This window comes from Microcaecilia unicolor, chromosome 5, assembly GCF_901765095.1.
Source record: "Microcaecilia unicolor chromosome 5, aMicUni1.1, whole genome shotgun sequence".
In the NCBI taxonomy this organism is placed as follows: domain Eukaryota; kingdom Metazoa; phylum Chordata; class Amphibia; order Gymnophiona; family Siphonopidae; genus Microcaecilia; species Microcaecilia unicolor.
Genome location: NC_044035.1, coordinates 287,776,456 through 287,798,923, shown reverse-complemented (window position 1 = coordinate 287,798,923; position 22,468 = coordinate 287,776,456). Strand labels below are relative to the sequence as shown.

At 42.0% G+C, this 22,468-nt stretch overlaps 1 protein-coding gene across 1 annotated transcript in view; it reads left to right on the top strand.

The window, feature by feature from the left end:
* Positions 1-22,468, top strand: part of TMPRSS15 (transmembrane serine protease 15) — a 183,245-nt gene that overhangs the window by 92,865 nt on the left and 67,912 nt on the right. Inside the window, exon 14 of the mRNA XM_030205046.1 lies at positions 723-864. Coding sequence (XP_030060906.1) covers positions 723-864 — 142 coding nt within the window. The remainder of the gene's footprint in view (positions 1-722; positions 865-22,468) is intronic.

Below are 22,468 nucleotides of genomic sequence, written 5' to 3'. Positions count from 1 at the left end.
TAGGATCCTATATTTTAGAATCAAATTTGTTAAGCATAGGCTTTTAAACCTCTTTCTACCATAATATCACCTTGTATTTGTTCATACCGGAACTGCAAACACTGTTACGGTACTATGTAAGCCACATTGAGCCTGCAAATAGGTGGGAAAATGTGGGATACAAATGTAACAAATAATAATAATAATAATGTTCTTCTACACTGGCCTCTCTACTTTTAATGATCCAAAATTAGGATCCTAGTAAAAACAAGAGCATAAATGTTGAAACTCAGAAGGGGGAAATTTTCATATATGCCTATCTAGGAATCTTTACGTCTTAAGTTAGCATCTAGAATTTTAGAGTATTGCATTGTCTTTGGTTATCTTAGCATAGCTCCTAATTATGGTGTGATGGTACATTGGAGAAAGGTGTTGCATGACTCTCACTGATCAACATTCATCACTAAACAGATATTGTGCTTACCAGTGTAAAAGCAAAGGACTCCTGTGCAGCCTGTAATTTCCCTCACATTAATGTAAGGTTCAAATGTATTTAAATCAATGTACTTGAAACTCAAAAAGCACATGGGGAAGTGAAATAAAGACCAAATTGTAATTAATGATGCACATTTGCAAGATGTAGAGATACACAGGGAATCTGAGAGGTAATTAAAAATTCAATTATTTTTCTTCTTTGTAGAACTGCATCACTGTTACAAAACTGTTTTTAAATTGAATTTCAGATTGCTTTTGATGCAATTAAAAACCCAGGTTTTAGTGATATAGCATTGGATGACATTGGCCTGACAAGCGGAAGTTGTAAGGACAGTGCTTATCCAGAGCCAACTCCAGTTCCTACCACCACTGCCGCTACTGTATTTCCTAGTAAGTAAACGATGCATGTATATATGAGTGTCTTTGTGTAACCAGGGGGTTAAAGAAGTAAGAAGAAAAGGGAAAAAATACTTTTGAATATTTTTTTGTTTATATATATATATACTTACCTGGAGGGTCCTGGGGGCTGCTGGACCACTTCTGGGGTGCTAGGGGCTCTCGATGAGAGCGCTGCGAAGGCCAGAGGGGTTGTGACTGGCCTGTTTGTTGGGGGCCGTCGGGTCCGCTGTTGGGCCGATTTTGGGAGGCAGCATCAGCTTTTACTGACTCCTGGGGACGATTGGGCACGTCCCCAGGAGTAAAAGAAAGACATGGGGCGGTGCGATGGGGCCTGGGTTGTCCCGACGTGATGTCGGACGCCCAGCAACACCAGCGCTGCTCCCCGCAGCAACTCCCCGCCTGCACTACCCCGCCAATGGCCCAAAAATGGCCCCAAAGAAGCGCAACGACGTCGGGATGACCCAGGCCCCATCGCACCGCCCCATGTCTTTCTTTTACTCCCGGGGACGTGCCCAATCGTCCACAGGAGTCAGTAAAAACAGGAGTCAGGTAAGTATATATATATAAAAACAAAAAAAATATTCTAAAGTATTTTTCCCTTTTCTTCTTACTTCTTTAACACCCTGGTTACATTTGTATCCAGAGCATCATCTGAATATGTGGTTGCTTCCTCCTGTCTCCATACTGTGGAGCATAATTTGTACGATTCATCAACTAATCATCCTCAAATTTCCTCTGCAGAAAACTCAGTCAAAAGAAATGTGTTTCAGAACATTAGAGGAAATATCATACACTTTTTCCCTGTTGTGTGCTTATCATATAGCTCAATAGACATCCACATTATTAGATTGTGGCAACCATTAGATGACCGAAATGTAAAAAGGGCACTAGGGTGTCTTTTAGTAAACCATGGTACTGTTTTTAGCTCACAGTAGAAATCATCTGGCTGTAAATGCCAAAATGCCCATTATATTCCCATGGGCATCTTGGTGTTTATCGCCAGCTGATTTCTACTGTGAGCTAAAAGCACTATCATGGCTTAGTAAAAGAGCCCCTGGGAGAGGATAAGTGCATAGTAGAAATCAAAATGATTTCTTTGCTTCAGTTTTTACAGAGGTGGATATTAAGGCGATATCCATCACAAATGATATTCAAGGGTGAAGATTTGAGGAACTAAAGCAAATCTCAATAAATCTGAAAGATGAAATAGGGCAAATTGACAAAATTTTAAAACTAGCAAATTACCTGGACTGGATGGAATACATCCCAGAAACTGAAATAACTCAAAAATCATTATTATTATCTGTAGCACCTACGATTGAAGGGCAGCCAGCGTAATGCAAATATTTAAAAAGTGTTCCAGATATTATCCAAAAAACTATAGCTAGATATGGTTTAATGGGACAAAGCCAACATGAATTTAGCTAAGGATTATCTTGTCTCATTAATCTGTTATATATATATTTTTTAAGAGTGATATTGGTGAGCCAGTTGATATAATAACCTTAACCCGTATATATACACCGATGATGTAACAATATACATCCCTTTCAAACAAGACATTAAAGAAATCCTCAATGAAATCAACCAAAGTCTACACATCATGAACTCCTGGGCAGATGCATTTCGATTGAAACTAAACGCAGAAAAAACTCAATGCCTGATACTCACCTCCCAGTACAACACGAATGAATTCACTGCTATAAACACACCTAAACTAAACCTTCCAATCTCAGAAACTCTAAAAATCCTTGGAGTTACTATTGACCGCCACTTAACACTTGAAACTCATGCAAACAACACAACCAAGAAAATGTTCTACTGCATGTGGAAACTGAAAAGAATAAGACCATTCTTCCCAAGATCCGTCTTTCGCAGCCTAGTGCAATCCCTCGTACTCAGCCATCTGGATTACTGCAACTCACTTATACGCAGGTTGTAAAGAGCAAATACTGAGGAAACTTCAAACAGCCCAGAACACAGCAGCCAGACTCATCTTCGGAAAACCAAAATACGAAAGTGCCAAACCCTTACGAGAGAAGCTACACTGGCTCCCACTCAAGGAACGCATTACTTTTAAAGTATGCACATTAGTCCACAAAATCATTCACGCTGAAGCCCCAGCTTACATGTCTGACTTAATAGACTTACCACCTAGAAACGCTAAAAGATCATCCCGAACTTTCCTCAACCTTCACTTCCCCAATTGCAAAGGCATAAAATACAAAACGCTACACGCATCAACCTTTTCTTACATGAGCACGCAATTCTGGAATACACTACCACGCAACCTGAAAACGATCTATGAACTAACCAACTTCCGCAAATCATTGAAAACCCATCTCTTTGATAAAATTTACTGAAAGAATCAAAACACATTAAGTCCGCACACACTGTTAGTAATGCAACAATACATTCTCTTCTGAATTCCCACCCCCCGTAATTTTTACCACATTTATACCTCTACTCACCGAATTGTTCTCCTACTACTGTTTAGTTGCCCTATTAGTTCCCGTTGTTTCTTTCCATTGTTCCATTGCTCTTCTCCATTGTTCTATTCCCATAACGACACTTTAACTTTGTTTTCGTATAACCCCTCACAATGTAATCCATAACCGAGTTGTAACAAACTGTATTTCCACCATTCACAATGTATTGTAAGCCACACTGAACCCGCAAATAGGTGGGAAAATGTGGGATACAAATGCAATAAATAAATAAATAAATAAATAATATATCTGAAGTTTCAAACAGTATTTGATAAAATCCCTCATAAGAGACCCTGAGAAAAAGCCATAGGATAGATGGCAGTGTCCTTTTGTGAATATGGAACAGTTTACAAAATAGGTATTAGAAAGCGGACTAAATGGTTAGTTTTCTCAATGGGGAAAGATGAATAGTGGAGTAGCCCAGAATCTATACTTGAACCAGTTCTTTTCAACATTTTTATAAATGATCTGGAAACGGGAATGACAAGTGAAGTGATCAGATTTGCAAACAACACAAAATTACTTGAAGTTGTTAAATCAAAAGCAAAGGTAAGAAATTTCGGAAGGACTTTGAGAGACTTGGAGAATGAGTATCCAAATGACATACAACATTTAATATGGACAAGTGCAAAGTAATACAGAAAGGGAAAAATCATTCAAACTATAGCTACATGATCACTTCTATATAAAGAATCACCACTCAAAGATCAAGACATCATCATGGATAAAACAATGAAATCCTCAGATCAGGGTATGTCTGCAGCCAAAAAAGCAAACAGAATGTTAGTAATTATTTAAAAAGAAATGGAGAATTAAACATAGAATATTATATTGCTCTAGGATGTGATTACACTTTAGGACCTGTTTACTAAACTATGCTAAGTAGCTGGCATGAATGTTAGCATGCAGTAACAGCATGCACCCACTCTAAAAATTCCATGTTAGCTACTTAGCATGGGTAGGAGCAGGACTGAAGCAGGTCATAGGCAAAGATCAGGAGAGATTGACAATGACAGCTAGTGCATGGCATATTAATACATACTAACTGCCAGTAACATGGCTGCACTTAACATCTCAAGAGGTGGTAAGTTCAACTGCACTGCCAGCAGTCAAACAACTTGGGCACAGCCCAGGAGAAAAACTCATCTGATCCCCCCCCCCCAAAGTACCCCCCCACACACACATAGTAGCCATCTAAAACAGAACACCCTTTGTCAGGGTAGCCTTAAGCAGAAGACCCCCCCCCATCAAGCAGATGCCCCTGAGCAGAACCCTCTTCAATAGGCCCACTCCCTCCAACCAACCCCTCTCCCACCAAAAACATTGTCCCTCACAACATCCCCCTTCACAGAACCACCCAAGCAGAAGACCTCTCCATAATCAAACATCTCAACCCCTCCCCCCCCAAAAAAAATAGTTGTTCGAGTTTCAGAATGGCAGCTACAGGTATATTGATGACATTTTCATGATCTGGATTGAGGGAGAAGAGACTCTTAAAGCAATTTTACAGTTCCTTCAATACATGCCATCCTACTATCAAATTCAAAATTGACTACTTCCCAGAAAAAAAGTCAACTTTCTAGACAATACAGTTTCCATCAGCAGACTTATACGGTCTGTACCCTGAAAAGGACAGGTACAAATCAAGGTAAGGTATACACAAAAAGTAGCACATGTGAGTTTATCTTGTTGGGCAGACTGGATGGACCGTGCAGGTCTTTTTCTGCCATCATCTACTATGTTACTATATTAGGCTCTGGCTCATGATTAGTTTATAGTAACACATGTGTGCATCAAAGGCACCAATATATATACAGGAAACCTATTGACAGATGCAACTATCTCCACAACTCCAGCTTCCACCCTTCACATGCGAAAAATCTATTATACATAGCCAAGCCACATGATATCTTCGAATCTGCTCTGACCCAAGAGAAAGAGACAAATACCTCAAAATCCTGACTGAATCCAACAAAAAGACTATAATCCCAAATAATCTCCAGGAATATTGCCTCTTCCCTTAAAATACCTAGAGAAAACCATTTCAGTACAAAGAGGAGAAAGACACAGAGAGAATCCCCCTTGTAGAGACATACAATCCAGAGCTAGAAAAATTGTGAAGAATCATAAAAGATCTACAGCCACTATTCCAGGAGGATGAACTACTGAAAGAGATATTCCTAGCCCCATCAGTGCTGGCCTTCTGACAGCCACCTAATTTGAAACAGAAATTAGTGAAAAGTCAGCTCCCAATACAAGCTCAAAAAGAAGAGAATGACACGTCCCTGCAATATACCTAGCTGCAAAATGTGCTAGCACATTTCACAGGATCCTACAGTCACTCACATGGGAAAAACATTCATCTTAAGGGGATCCTTCACATGCTCATCTTTTTTCCTTGGCTTTTGAATCCTCCCCCTCTTAAGACCTCTCTTTGCTTCCCCTCTTACTCTGGCTAGCATCTTCATCTGCAATGTACTAGAAAATCTTTTCTGTAAATCACTTATTTGCCTGTTTGGATCTATTTAAATTCAAAAAGTGTGAAGAAACAAGCCAGATGCTAAAGATGGGACTCAATTCAAATAGACATAATATTAAGCATTCCAGTGCCAACCAGGATGTCACCTCTGTGGGACAGCAGTTTACACAACCAGAACACTGCATCAATGATGTGTCCTAACTTGACCAGGTTAGCTGCCTCCTCTTTAAGGTATGCCATGGGGTTTATGGGGGGAGGGGAGCTTAGGGAATCTAGGGAGTCAGGGAATACCACTAGATACTAGGGATATTTGTTTTGGGGGCTCGTTGTTATGGGGTCATAGGAAATGGGAGTCTTCTCAAAGGTTAAGGGGATCAGTTGAAAAGGGACATTTAACCCCTTATTCACTAAGCCATGCTAGCAGCTGCCATGCGCTAATGCCAACATAGCCCATTCATTTTGAATGGGCTGTGTCGGTACTGCAGCGCAGCTTGGTAAATAAGGGGGTTAATTTGGAAGTATGGGAATTGGGGATTTTTTGGAAGTGAAGATGACCTCTTGCATGGCAGCTTTTTTTTAACGTCTCAATTCCTGTCAATGCATGAGCCAATCACAGCTCATGCACTGGCAGAAAAGGGAGTCGTTTACAATGTTCTGTGATTACTGTCACTGTGCCCATTTTTAAATAATATCACACACTTTTTAACATAGTAGTTATTTGCAGACTCATTGACTACTGTATCTCAGTGGTACATTTCTGTCATATTAGAAACAGTATGATGAGCTGCTCTAACACTCGAGTTGTCCTAACTTGATCGGGTTAGCTATGCGGGTTCCGGCACTGAAAATTTCCGGCATCCACATAACCACTGGTTCTCCCTAATACCGACCCTGACATGCCCATTTTTAACATGGGCAATCAGAGATGACATTCAGCAGCACTGATCAGTTTAGTGCAGCTGAATATTGGTGGTGGGGTGGCTCACCACCATTTAAGCAGACCAGAGCCTTTCCGGCCACTTAAATTACTCTGAATCAGCCAGTTAGTTATTAGCATATGCTTCTTTATATAGTGCTATTTCATATAGTGCATTAGGCAAGAACTGCATATGTTAAGTAAGAGTAGCTTGTGCTATTGAGCATTCAAAAAAAACTAAATTTCAGAGGGATCTCATTTTGTTTTGAAAACAGTATAAAATGACATTGAATATGTCACTGAAGTCCAATATCATTACAAATCACTGCACAGTCCGTACAGTACAGTGCCAGCCTCATTTCTATTTTCCTAGATGAGTTTGAAATGCTTTTCATTGAAGCTTCAAGTACTTTGGAACAATCAGATCTGAAACTGAAATCTAGGGTCCTTCAGTCTCAGTTCAGGAAAAGTTGAGATGACACTGATGAGTTATTACTGTTCCCCATTCAGGTAAATTCAGGTGGATAAACCAGTAGAATGTGGGAGTAGTATTCTATAAGGTGGCATTCTGCAAAATATTTCATCACGATTAAAACACTAGAAGATACTTGAGAATGGGAAGCATTCTGCAAACATATGGTGCATTTAATTGCAGCCCTGATGAGAGGCCCTTTCTATTTTATCTGTGCTCCATGATCATACTGCTCTAAGAAGACTCCTCATAACAAAGACACTTGAAATCACATTTCAATATGAACTTTTATTTTCCTCCCTGAAGACCTACATTTCTTTTCAATAGAACTGAGACCCCATTGCTCTAAATACTATCATCACAATTAAAATGGCAGATAAGTGTTTCTTACAGTCACTGCTGTCTACACAGTAACTAATGTATCATATTAGGCCAGGCAGAAAAGATATATTATTAACTTGCCGTTCAAGGGCAATAATATTTGAAGTTCATATAGCAATTATCTTTTTTAATATTCAAAAGCAGTGTCTTTCTTTAGGTTCTTTCATTTAGTACACAGATGTGAGAGAGCTAGGAGTTTTGACAAACTGTATAATGAGATCAGTGCTTGGCTTAGACATATTTATACAGGATCCTTTTGGACTTTTCAGAATCATAGATGTAGTAGGGATGTGTATTAGTTTTTAAACAACATTTCCCATGTTGTTGACAAATGAACAGAAAAATTTGTCGTGTTATTAGTAGTGTACACCTGTGGTGTAACCAGCAGCCCATGTTGGGGGGCCAGGGGTGGACTGGGGGCCACCCATTCCTTTCTGCTCTTTCCCCCTCCCCCCGTTAAAAATGTTACCTTTGCTGGTGGGGTTGCCCAAGCCCCACCTGCTGAAGAACTCAATGGCCTGAGCCTCCCCCAGTGAGAAGTCAGCAGTGTGCTTTCCAGCTGTTGACGTTGGCACTCCTCACACATGCTGGTTTCATAGTAAAACAAAACACAAACAAGAATAAACCAAAACAAGAGAAGCAGGTTTTGACATCAGGGGGATCAGATGCCAGTGCAAGGCTGAAGGGCTGGGAGAGCGGAGAGGGTTAAAATCTGCATAGGCATATGCAGTCAGTGACTCATCTGGTTGGGGAAGCTAAAGTTGGGTGTGGTGGGGCTAGGATGTTTGGGAGAAGGGCTAGTTAAAATCCTTAGGGTAGGGGCAACACCCATGTCAGCAGTAAAGGGACAGCAATGGCACTTTTGAACACAGCAATGAAGGACCCCTTCACTGTGTTTCTAGCACATATGCACCAGCTATTTTCCCCTAGTGTCTCTATTACTGATGGTATTATGCACACTGAATACACTCCATGGAATTATGTGCTGAAAATATCCAAATAATGTACCACAATAATATAAATTATTAAACAGAATAGTATTTGCAGTATTCTGAAAATATATGCAGGTACTTTAACTCTTGGTTCTCAGTCAGTCCTATCTTCCCAGTCCAGCATCTTCCTGTTGGCCGTGTGAATATTGATGTTCAGCAACACTATAAAAGAAATCCTGTGATTACTGGCAGCTATAAAATGATTTGCCTATCAAAGTTTGGGGTAAGTTGCCAAATGGTAACCAGACTTTAGAGCTGCTGGTCTTTAGTTTACCATACAGTTACAAAACATGTTTGGAATAGGTATTATCTGTATTAGCTGTATCTAATGTTTAGAGAAATGGGCTGAGAAACAGGGAAGCCAGGGTTCAAATCCCACTGCTGCTCCTTGAGGGCATGGGCAAGTCCCTAAACTCTCTGTTACCTCTGGTACAAACTTATCCCCCTGTTTACTAAGCTGCGCTAGCAGCTGCCATGCACTAATGCTGACACAGCCCATTCACTTTGAATGGGCTATGTCGGCATCGCTGCACAGCAACTGCTGTTGTGGCTTAATAAACAGGGGGGGTTAGACTGTAAGCCTCCAGGGACAGGAAAATACCTGTTGTACCTGAATGTAACTTATCTTCATCTACTACTATGAGAGATAAAAGCTAAATACATATCCAAAGTCCAGTACCAAGCATATTGTGAAGTGATATAAATCCCTACAAAAGTCACTCAGGATCTACAGAGCATACCATGGCAGCACTAACTTCCAGGAATCACACAGCAAGGGCCTACATAGGAAAAGGCAACACTGTAAATATTGTAGTGGGTACTAGGACATCAATACACCAATTGGAAAAAATGAATCAAGCTAGATTAATACAGATTGATACAAATTGAAATTCAGTGCTTAACAGAATAACTGGCCTCTTTCGAACAGACACACTTGACATACAGAGGGTGAGAAGGGATGGGTACAAAATTTCCTAACCATCTCAACTAACAACACCCGCTCCTGCCCTCCCAATAATAATTTTTTAAACCTCTATGTTTATCCCAAGCCATTCCCAAGCAATCACATTTTGAATATAAAACCTGAAGAAAATCTGAACTGTGAACTCAACATACATGTAGAAAACATGTCATACAACAGTAGTACTAATGGTATGATTCAAACTGTGAGAACCCTACCTATTACTCCTTGGGGAATTCAGCACCAACTGAAAACTTTTGTGCACAATAGTTAAAAATTCTGTATTCATCATTTGTAATATGTTCATACAGAGGTTCCCCAGTTATAAGGCCTGACCAGTCCTCCCACCTTCTCCTTCCCCAGTAATATCACTCTTCAGGTTACACCCTCCCCAGCCTTTTCTTATTCTTATTCTTATTTATTTATTTATTTATTTATTTATTTATTTATTCATTTATTTATTTACCACTTTTCAAATTATTGCAATCACATTACAAAAAAATTCAACTAAAGAATTTTAACCAGATATTATATATAAAAAGGGTTCTAGATCTGTTCCCAACTGGACAGTTCCCACCCACCAATGGGTAGGAAGTCACCTGATACCATAAAAAGAAAAGTAACAACATGAAAATGAAAATATCAATTGGGACCAAGATATCTAGAAAAAACAAATAGTGGAAAAAATAACTATATCAGAAAAAGACACCTTATAGAAACAACAACAGCAGCCAGTTAACAGTAGCCCCCAATCCCTCCATGGGTTGTGATTTTAGGGCCCTTTCTACCACCCCAAGAATATTATGTACCAGACACCCACAATCCCGAATGATAGAAAGACCCAAGGCCACATATGAGAAAAGCAATTTTTATTTTTACTTACCAACTACAAATTACAATTGATAGTTTCTCATGGGAGAACAGAGTACTACTCATCAGTGTTTGCTGTACTGAATCTCCAAAGTACATAATACATACAATCACTTATATAATGTTCATTGTATGAAAAGCTTTTAGGCAAATCTTATGATAATAAACTGGGCAGTTTATATGATAACTAGGAAAAGAGGCCCGTTTCTGAAACCAATGAAACGGGCGCTAGCAAGGTATTGGCTTCCTGTAATTCTTGTTTTGTAAGGGATTGTTAGAAGAGATATGTTGTCATGGTAATGTAACAGGGGGTTAGAGGTTAAAGAAAAAATAATTAAATATAAAAACTTACCCCGGGTCTGTTTTGGGCTCCGAGGGGGGCTGGTCCGTGAGGCACTGTGGAAGCGCCGCGATTTTGTTTTGTTTTTTTTCTCCCGGGACGATTGGCATGTTCCCGGGAGGGAAGAAGAGGTCCGGGGCATGTTTGGGCCGGGTGCGGGCAGATTTGAGGCAGCACGGCAAGTTTTAGGGCCCGGGAGCGATGGAGCACGTTCCCGGGCCAGAAGATGTAAACCGGAAGGGGGAGAGCGCTGGGGCGGTAGTGGAGACGCTGCATAAAGCAGCGTTGAAGTTTTTTTGCTCCCGGGCTGAAGGAGCGAGGCCCGGGAGTGAAGAGCGGTTCTGGGGAGAGAGGGCCGGAGAAGACGTCGGCGCGCGCGTGCATGAGGCGGCGCGCCTCATGCACGAACCGGGAACGCGCGGTTTTCCGACTAGGCCGAAGCCGGGGCCTAAATTTTGGGCCGGCTTCGGAGGTTTTTTGTTTTTGCCTCCGATTTTGATTGAGGACGTCCGGGATCGGATCCAACGGGAGTGGTCGTGTGTAAAGAAAATCAGGAAAGCAGGTAAGGGGTTTTTGACCCGAAATTTAAATTAGTTTATTTTTAAATTGTATTAATGGGGTTTTTGATTTTTAGAAATTAAACGGTTAATGATTTTTAAATTCTGTTTTTGGATTTGGGGTCGGGGAATTTTTTGGGATTTTTCTGGTATATTAGTTTTTGAATTTGAATATTTTAAGGGGGTCATTTGGGAGGGGTCTGGTTTTAAGGGGTTAGGAAAGGGTTAACTGGTTAAATTCGACGGAGTAGGTTCAGAGGGGAATATTAAAATTTTTGAAATAGGTTTTACATTTTTTGGGAATTTTTTCAGGGGTTTTTAGAAGATTGTTGCGTGGCGGGGTTAAATGTTGGGATATTTAAATTTTAAAAACACCGTTTAATAGAGGATGGGAGGTTTAATTGGCATGGGAAATTTGGGGTAATTTGATGGATATTTATAGGGGTTTTATATTAATTGAAGAATTTCCCATTGATTTCTATGGGGATTTTTCAGTTAAAATGGGGATTGAGCAGTGCTGCTCAACATTCCGCTTGTCAGCAGGGAGAGTTGGAATGTTGAGCAGGACTAGGGATTGGCTGGCTGAGGGCGGAATCCCAAACCAAGCAGCCGTCTCCTAGGAAACGGTCAGTGGGACAGTTGGCAGAGCGCTGGTGACTGTGGAGGTGGAAGGAAGTGTGTTTGGTGGTGTGGTTAATGTGGTGAGTTTGGAGTGATTTTGAGAAGGTTGGAAGTGGGATTTTGACTGAGTTTGGTGATAGGAGGGCAGTGTGTGAGGGGAAAGTGGTGAGTTGGAAGTGTTTTGTAATTTTGTTCTGGTGAAAGGTGTAGGAGGTGTATATATGTTTGAGCTCATTAGTTTAGGGAAAAATAAGTAAGGTTAGGGGGTTTAGCGAGGGTATAGTTATTTCTAATTTTCTTAGTTAAGTGTTGCCCTGTGTTATAAATTATATACGTTTAAGTCATTTAGTGTGAGAAGGGGTTGGTTAAGAAGATAGGGTTTTCCTTCCATTTATTTTTATTAAGAGTGAGGTGTAGGGTGACGGTGTCAAAGACAGTGGAAAAGAAGTCTGGAAAACCTGAGCTCCCACGCAAGAAAGACCGTGAAGGATTCTGCATCAGAAAAAAACTGCAGCTAAGTGACAACACAGTGACAGGACAGAGAAATATTTTTTACTTACCTGAGTTGGGTCACTGGGGTTGCTTTACGAGGACCTGTGAGAAAAGGGAAGAGAAAAAGGACACAAAGTATCAATTCTTTAAAGTTGAGATACAAGGGAGAGTTAATAAAGAAATTATTCAGAAAGAAAAATTTACAATTAATACTTATCTGATAAGAATCTTGGTATCGATACCAGAGAGGGAAATTCTGAAAAAGAGAAAAAAAGTTATACAATTGTAAAGTACATTTCTTTTGCACTAGAATATAAATGTTAAGGTTAGTGGTTAAAGTCTGTTAATTAATAATTTATTCTTTAGTATTTGAATTGAATTAAAATCTTGTTGTTTTTGGTTAATCATTTTTTCCGTTTGGTTATTTCAAAAGCAGGACAAATCCAAAATTAGCTTATTTTTCCCCTCATTTTCTTTGAGATTTTGAGGCGTGGTTAGTGAACTGTCGGCCTCTCCGTCCTTGGTGAGGTGATTCTGGGCACTGAAAGAAATTTTAAGTGCTCAGGGACACTTTACACTGAGGAACGAGTGGGGTACAACGACAATTTTGGCGTAGTCGGCAGGATTTCTCCTGAAGTTGGGGTACCAAAGGGTAAAACTGTGAAGCTCAGGAATTGACTAACAGTTGTGAAGAATTTTCCCATTTAGGTGAAGCAATTTAAATAAAGGTTTCCAGGTTTAAGTGTGTTTTATTTTGGGGAAATTTCTTTTGTCCTGGGTCTTGTTCCCCTGGGAATTTCTGTCTCTGGGGTGATTCCAGTTCCTGGAAGATCAAGAAGATGGAGGGAGAAGCCACTGGAGCTAGAGCTATCCCGCAGATCCTCACTCAGACGATTGTGATACCACAGGACAGAACCGTGCCGGACTTTCACGGTTTTCCTAGAGGACCTGAAGATTTAAAGATTGAAGAATGGGTGGACAAGATGAAGTCCCGGTTAAGAATATTGAGAGTACCTGTGGAGGACCAAGTGGAGGTGGTGCGTGACCACTTGAAGGGGATAGCGTTGGACACCGTTAAGTATTCGTTACCACGCGACTGTACGGTGGAAGAAATCTATAATTTACTGAAGCAAGTATACGGCGATACTGTGGCTTTGGGCCTGAGGATACAGGAATTTTACAACATCCGGCAGGGCGAAAGGGAACCCATCAGGGTATTTGCCTACAAGCTGCAAGGAATGTTAGAAGCAGTAATGAAAAGGGACCGGAGAAGGGTTGGGGATCCAGATGAGACCCTTAAGGAGCAGTTCATCATCGGACTGCGTGATGAAGTCCTGAGGAGAGAGGTCTCGAAAAGGAATGAAGATAATCCTGGCTTATCCTTTGCAGAGTTAATGCAAGCGGCTATTCGTTGGGCAGGAGAAGAGCGGGGTTTGGCTCACTGGGAGTCCCCCAAGAGAATTCTACCGAGACCCCGGGAAGATGCAGGGGATTATGGAAGAGCTGGGCGACCCGTAGAGACGGCTACAGTAGCGATGCTGCATCAAATGACCAACATGCTGTCTCGGATGTGCGAACGTCAGGAGGAGGAGTGGGGTCGCCAGAGAAGAGAACGAGAAAGAGATAACTGGACGTATGCTGGTGCTCGTGGTGGGCAGAGAGATTACTATGTGGGACCTTCTAGAACTTCCTCTGGGGAGGTAATCTGTTACAGATGCCAGGAGCCCGGACATATCGCAAGAAATTGTCAGAGCGAAAGGAGGAATTGTCCTTTACCACGAATTGGTAAAGAGAATCCTGAGAGTCCGAGCACCAGTGCTAATTGTAACAGGAACAGCGGGAGTCCTCAGGGTGAGACCTCTGGTGCTTCACAGTTGAGAGACAGCAAACCCACCGTCCGGTTGCAAAAGCCGGTGGAGAATGAGGATTGCAAAGAGGAAAAGCTATTGAGTGAAAAGGCAATTGGGACGAGCCCCTTAATGAAGATGAAGATTGATGGAGTAGAAACTCTTTGCACGGTGGATACCGGGTCCAGTGTGTCCACAATACTGGCAAGTTTTTTTTATAAAAACTTCGAAAACACGGATTGCTTACAAGATGCAAGTCAACTGACGCTTGTGGCTGTAAATGGGACAGACCTTCCGGTGCTTGGTTATATAGATGCAGATGTGCAATGTTTGGGGCAGCTGGTACCGGAAAGGTGCATTTTCGTGGTAAAGGATAACTTCTGTAATGGCCGGATAGAGAGTCAACCAATCCAAGGAATCGTGGGCATGAATGTCCTGAGGCATTTAGAGGGTCTGTTCAAGGACCTTGCCTGCTTTACACTTGAGCCAGGGAGAATCTCAGGAATTCTGTCGAAAATTGCACAAAAACAAGTGACTAAGGTCAGACAGGCTGATGGTCTGGTCAAGCTGCAGGGGAGCGTGGGTCAGATCATACCGGCCATGTCGGAGAAAGTGGTTATAGGGGAATGTCAGCTTGTGAGGAAGATCACCGGGCCTTTATTGGTGACAGCTTCCCAAAAAGTTAGTCTACCAGATAAGATTATGGTGGCAAATCTTTTGGTACAGCAAGAACGAGGAAACATTCCAGTAAGAATGATAAACATTGGAATTCAGGATGTCATCATTCCGGGCCGGACTCGGATCGCAGAAGTTCACATACCAGCTTCGATAATTTCTGAAAAAGAAGCCGACATGCCTGAGAGTATGGAGGAGGGATGGGAACAGCAAATTCCAAAGGTGAAAGTTGATTGGGAAAAACTGTTACCTGAACAAAAAGAAGAACTTAAGGAGCTCTTGTGGAGGTACCGATCTGTCTTTTCACGTGATGACACCGATATTGGATACACTGACCTAGTGAGGCATAAGATCGACACTGGTGAGGCTCGACCGATCAAGCAGCCTTACAGACGAGTATCCCCTCATATATTCGAACAATTCAAGTCACACGTACAGGAGCTGGTACGACAAGGAATCCTTAGGAAGAGCTATAGTCCGTGGGCCTCTCCTGCAGTTGTCATCAAAAAGAAAGATGGTAGCCTCCGATTCTGTTGTGATTATCGGAGGTTAAATGCAGTCACCATACGGGATGCATATCCACTGCCCCGAATCGACGAGTCCTTGGATGCATTGGGAAACTCCAAATGGTTTTCGTCACTTGATATGACTTCCGGGTACTTCCAGATGGGGATGGCTTCGGAAGACATGGAAAAGACGGCTGTGACCACCCCTTTTGGACTGTTTGAATGGACCAGAATGCCATTCGGATTGTGTAATGCTCCAGCTAGTTTCCAGCGGTTGATGGAGTCGGTACTGAATGAGTATGTTTTCGAGGTCCTTCTCCTATACCTGGACGACATCCTAGTTTATGCGCCAAACTTCAAGGAACATCTAAGGAGATTGGAAATGGTGTTCCAAAGGATGAGGACTTGCGGTTTAAAGTTGAAGCCTGCAAAATGTAGAATACTGTGTCAAGAGGTGAGATTCCTTGGGTATGTGGTGTCCGAAAAAGGGGTCTCAGCTGATCAGGAGAAGATAAGAACTATGCAAGAATGGAAAGTTCCGAGTAGTAAAACCGAGATACGGAGCTTCATGGGATTTGCCAGTTTTTACCGGCGCTTTGTTAAGAATTTTGCACAAATAGCTGCTCCGCTGCATGCACTGACGGGGAAAAATGTTTCGGAAGGATCCAAAATTGAGTGGAACGAAGATTGTCAGCAAGCGTTTGACACTTTGAAGAAAAAACTGTCTACAGCTCCAGTGTTGGCCTATCCAATATTTACAGAGCCTTTCATCCTAACAACGGATGCCAGTAATCGAGGATTAGGAGCTATCCTGAGTCAAGTTCAGGAGGGTGTTGAAAAAGTCATCGCATATGCAAGCCGTGGTCTGCGGAAGTCAGAAAGAAATTCGAACAATTATTCCGCCTTTAAGTTGGAATTGCTGGCTTTTAAATGGGCAGCCACAGAGAAGTTCAGGGAATACCTGATTTATCGGAAATTCATATTACGGACAGACCACAATCCTCTTAAATATTTGGAAACCTCAAAAGTGCAAGCAGTAGAACAGCGCTGGTTAGCGCAATTAGCCGAGTTAGAGTTCGATGTGGAATATAAGCCTGGAAGAACTAATTTGGTGGCTGATGTACTTTCACGAATGCCAGATCAAGACGAACCCGAGAATGATGAGAAGAATGGGGAGAAAGATTTTTTTGAATTTCGATGTGCAACAATCTCAGTAAAGTCAAAGAAGAGAAGAGTGAGCGGCCGGAAAAACTGCAATGCTGTATTTGGAAGAGGACCAAACACTGAATTCGAGAAAGCCCAGAGGGAGGATGCTACTTTGAAAACCATCATAGCTTGGCTAGAGAATGACTATACACCCTGTTCAGAAGAGTTGGATTCTCAGGAGAAAAAGCTGTTATGGAAACATCGAGCAAGATTGCGACTCGAAGGTGGAATACTGTACCGAACTTATGAAGATTGCCGGTTGGGAACAGACATGAGACAAGTAGTGGTGCCGGATGTATGCAAGAGTGAAATTTTAGAAATGTTTCACAACCAGATGGGGCACTTTGCGTTAGAAACCACTTTTAAAAACATCAGAAAACAGCATTTCTGGGTGAACATGAAGAAGGACATTGACAGCTGGATACAGAAGTGTTGAAGGTGTTGCTTTGCTAGAGAGCTGTTCCCCAGAGAGAAAAGTGAGATGAGCTGCTTCAATGTAGTGCGTCCGAATGAAGTCTTGGCCATAGACTACACGGTGTTGGAAAGGGATGGGAGAGGATTCGAGAACATACTCATTTTGACCGATATGTTTTCACGGTTCGCTATTGCCGTTCCTACAAAGAACCAGACCGCGAAGACCACGGCGAAAGTATTAATTGACAGATGGTTTGCAGTCTATGGATCTCCAGAGCGGTTGCATTCGGATCAAGGGCCCACATTCGAGTCAGCTATTATTAAGGAGTTGTGTCAGTGGTATGGAATTAAGAAGTCCCGGACCACACCATACCACCCTCAGGGGAATGGGCGATGCGAACGGTTTAACAGAACACTCCATCAGATTCTGCGTACGTTCCCTGACGAAAAGAAGAGGAAATGGTCGAGTTTTCTACCTGAGCTGAATCAGATTTACAATAGCTCAATACACCATTCAACAGGTTTCACACCTGCGTGTTTGTTCTTGGGAAGGGAGAGTTTACTTCCACAAGATATGCTGGTGCCAGAGGTAAAAGATAATGAGGATTGGGGAAGAATTAAGAATTTGGAAGATTGGATCCAAGTGCACAGGGAAAATTTGGAATGTACCCGGGAACTGGCGAAGAATTGGGCGACTAAACAGAATCTGAAAATGAGAAACTATTACAATCAAAAATGTGGAGCTGAATCTCTTCAGGAGGGGGATTGGGTATTGCTCAGGAGGCAGAGGTTCCCGGGAAGGCACAAGATTCAGGATATATGGGAATCACACCCATATGAAGTCCTGGAGGTTTTGGGAGAAAAGTTAAATGTGATTAAAATTCGTAATTACAAAGGTGATGTGAAAACTGTACATAGGGATGCAGTAAAAAAATATGATTTGGAGGTTGAGGAATGTGAAATTGGCCAAGTTCAGGAAGAAAAGCTTCCTGATCTAAAAGTTGAATCAAAAGTGGAACCTGAAATAAATAAGGGGTGGTATACTATCAGAACAGATGTTATTATTAATCCTGGGTTAGGGGAGGATGGTCCTGTAAATACTGAGGAGATAAGGGTGTCAAACAGAAGTACTAAGGGTACTTGTTCTGCTTACCTTAGGGAAAATTTTTTCCTGGGTTAAGAGGGGAGTGGGGGAATATGTGATGTCATAAAATGTCTGAGATGTTATAAAGATATAATATGTTTCAGTTCAAAGTGGTAATACTTATAATGTAAAGATGATGACAGTATATCAACTTTGTTGATGGGAAAAAAAAAAAGAGGGGGAAAGGTTAAGTTTAGGTATGATTGTTAGATAGAAGGAGTTTGAATGGTTAGAGTATTGGTTTGGATGGAAGGAAAAATTTGATAGAATGATAAGATTATGGATTTGGGTGAAAGTGTGGAGTTTGGATTTATGAGTGTTGGGGTATGAATGAGAATATTGAGGACAATATTCGGTTTTTTAAGCCCGGGCGAATGTAACAGGGGGTTAGAGGTTAAAGAAAAAATAATTAAATATAAAAACTTACCCCGGGTCTGTTTTGGGCTCCGAGGGGGGCTGGTCCGTGAGGCGCTGTGGAAGCGCCGCGATTTTGTTTTGTTTTTTTTCTCCCGGGATGATTGGCATGTTCCCGGGAGGGAAGAAGAGGTCCGGGGCATGTTTGGGCCGGGTGCGGGCAGATTTGAGGCAGCACGGCAAGTTTTAGGGCCCGGGAGCGATGGAGCACGTTCCCGGGCCAGAAGATGTAAACCGGAAGGGGGAGAGCGCTGGGGCGGTAGTGGAGACGCTGCATAAAGCAGCGTTGAAGTTTTTTTGCTCCCGGGCTGAAGGAGCGAGGCCCGGGAGTGAAGAGCGGTTCTGGGGAGAGAGGGCCGGAGAAGATGTCGGCGCGCGCGTGCATGAGGCGGCGCGCCTCATGCACGAACCGGGAACGCGCGGTTTTCCGACTAGGCCGAAGCCGGGGCCTAAATTTTGGGCCGGCTTCGGGGGTTTTTTGTTTTTGCCTCCGATTTTGATTGAGGACGTCCGGGATCGGATCCAACGGGAGTGGTCGTGTGTAAAGAAAATCAGGAAAGCAGGTAAGGGGTTTTTGACCCGAAATTTAAATTAGTTTATTTTTAAATTGTATTAATGGGGTTTTTGATTTTTAAAATTAAACGGTTAATGATTTTTAAATTCTGTTTTTGGATTTGGGGTCGGGGAATTTTTTGGGATTTTTCTGGTATATTAGTTTTTGAATTTGAATATTTTAAGGGGGTCATTTGGGAGGGGTCTGGTTTTAAGGGGTTAGGAAAGGGTTAACTGGTTAAATTCGACGGAGTAGGTTCAGAGGGGAATATTAAAATTTTTGAAATAGGTTTTAAATTTTTTGGGAATTTTTTCAGGGGTTTTTAGAAGATTGTTGCGTGGCGGGGTTAAATGTTGGGATATTTAAATTTTAAAAACACCGTTTAATAGAGGATGGGAGGTTTAATTGGCATGGGAAATTTGGGGTAATTTGATGGATATTTATAGGGGTTTTATATTAATTGAAGAATTTCCCATTGATTTCTATGGGGATTTTTCAGTTAAAATGGGGATTGAGCAGTGCTGCTCAACATTCCGCTTGTCAGCAGGGAGAGTTGGAATGTTGAGCAGGACTAGGGATTGGCTGGCTGAGGGCGGAATCCCAAGCCAAGCAGCCGTCTCCTAGGAAACGGTCAGTGGGACAGTTGGCAGAGCGCTGGTGACTGTGGAGGTGGAAGGAAGTGTGTTTGGTGGTGTGGTTAATGTGGTGAGTTTGGAGTGATTTTGAGAAGGTTGGAAGTGGGATTTTGACTGAGTTTGGTGATAGGAGGGCAGTGTGTGAGGGGAAAGTGGTGAGTTGGAAGTGTTTTGTAATTTTGTTCTGGTGAAAGGTGTAGGAGGTGTATATATGTTTGAGCTCATTAGTTTAGGGAAAAATAAGTAAGGTTAGGGGGTTTAGCGAGGGTATAGTTATTTCTAATTTTCTTAGTTAAGTGTTGCCCTGTGTTATAAATTATATACGTTTAAGTCATTTAGTGTGAGAAGGGGTTGGTTAAGTAGATAGGGTTTTCCTTCCATTTATTTTTATTAAGAGTGAGGTGTAGGGTGACGGTGTCAAAGACAGTGGAAAAGAAGTCTGGAAAACCTGAGCTCCCACGCAAGAAAGACCGTGAAGGATTCTGCATCAGAAAAAAACTGCAGCTAAGTGACAACACAGTGACAGGACAGAGAAATATTTTTTACTTACCTGAGTTGGGTCACTGGGGTTGCTTTACGAGGACCTGTGAGAAAAGGGAAGAGAAAAAGGACACAAAGTATCAATTCTTTAAAGTTGAGATACAAGGGAGAGTTAATAAAGAAATTATTCAGAAAGAAAAATTTACAATTAATACTTATCTGATAAGAATCTTGGTATCGATACCAGAGAGGGAAATTCTGAAAAAGAGAAAAAAAGTTATACAATTGTAAAGTACATTTCTTTTGCACTAGAATATAAATGTTAAGGTTAGTGGTTAAAGTCTGTTAATTAATAATTTATTCTTTAGTATTTGAATTGAATTAAAATCTTGTTGTTTTTGGTTAATCATTTTTTCCGTTTGGTTATTTCAAAAGCAGGACAAATCCAAAATTAGCTTATTTTTCCCCTCATTTTCTTTGAGATTTTGAGGCGTGGTTAGTGAACTGTCGGCCTCTCCGTCCTTGGTGAGGTGATTCTGGGCACTGAAAGAAATTTTAAGTGCTCAGGGACACTTTACACTGAGGAACGAGTGGGGTATAACGACAGTAACGAATAATTTGCATTGTTGTATTATGTGTAATATTTTTTGTTGTTTTTCTGTTTTTTTTTCTTGGTTGTGTGTGTGGGTGTGAGTGAGAGACAGAGATCTTGATTCACCATGGCAGAGTTTGTGTATTATGTTGTGGTGGCGGTGGTTGGGGGGAATGTGTGTGTGTCTTAGTGACAGAGTGAGATCTTGATTTTCCTTTGTAGAGTCTGTGTATTAAGGGGGGGGGGGGGGTGGGAGGGGAGTGTGTGGGTGTGAGTGAGAGAGATAGATGCTGTTTCTCCATGGCACAGTGTGTAAAACAGGCCTGTTTGTGACAGAAATGAAACGGGTGGTAGCAAGGTTTTCCTCGGAGTGTGTATGTTTGAGAGAGAGAGAGTGTGTGTGTGTGAGAGATGGAGTGTGTGTGTGAGTGAGAGAGAATGAGTGAGAGACAGAGTGTGTGTGTGCTTGTGTCAGAGAGAGAGAGTGTGTGTGTGAGAGACAGAGTGTATGTGTGTGTGAGAGTGATTGTGTGTGATAGAGAGACTGTGTGTGTGTGAGAGAGAGATAGTGTGAGAAAGAGTATATGTGAGAGCCAAAGAATGAGTGTGTGTGTGTGAGTGTGTGTGTGTGTGTGTGTGTGTGTGTGTGTGGGATTCCGAGTGCCATGACCCCCTCCTTCCCTCCCTCCCTATCCTCCCCTCCAAATTCAATGCTTTCCAGTACTACAGTCTCCTGAGACCTGAACTCACTGCCACCAAAGTCAATGCTTTCCACTATTACAGTGTCCTTTGACCTACACTCACTGCCACCAAATCCAATGCTTTACAGTACTACAGTATCCTGAGACCTACACACACTGCCACCAGATTCAATGCTTTCCACTTCTACAGTCTCCTGAGACCTACACTCACTGGCACCAAATTCAATGTTTTCCAGTACTACAGTCTCCTGGGTCCCATAGCCAGTGCCACAAAATTCAGCACCTTCCGCTTTTACAGTCTCCTGGGTCCCACAGCTGCTGCCACTGCCACAAAATTCAGTGCTTTCCACTATTGCAGTCACCTGAGACCTACACTCATTGCCAACATACCTTACCATACACTATTACAGTCTCCTGTGGCCCACAATCACATTCACCTAATTCACCCTAATCCTTTTTGCATGACCTGGCTGTTACATCTTCTTTTTATTTTCCTGTATATTTGAAACCAGTGCATGGATCTGGCACCATAAGCCTTCATTTGTAGCACCATGAAGATTCCCCCTTGCCCCCCATGTCACTAGATTCTGTCTCCCTCGCAGACGCCATGCTTGTGCGTTGTTACAGAGCAGGAGCTACATCAATGGCAGCGCCATTTAGCAAATATCACGTTGATTACGTTGTTAGTATGCGCTCCACAAGCAGCCTGCAGTGTCTTAGTGCCAGTTCCTGCAGCATGCGGCTGAGATCCTGAGACAGACAAAGAAGGAAATGTGGAAGTGAGGTCCGTACCTCACGCCTTGGTTTCATCGCTGTTTGGTTTCATCGCGTCTGTACTGATAAGTAGGTGATCCTTGT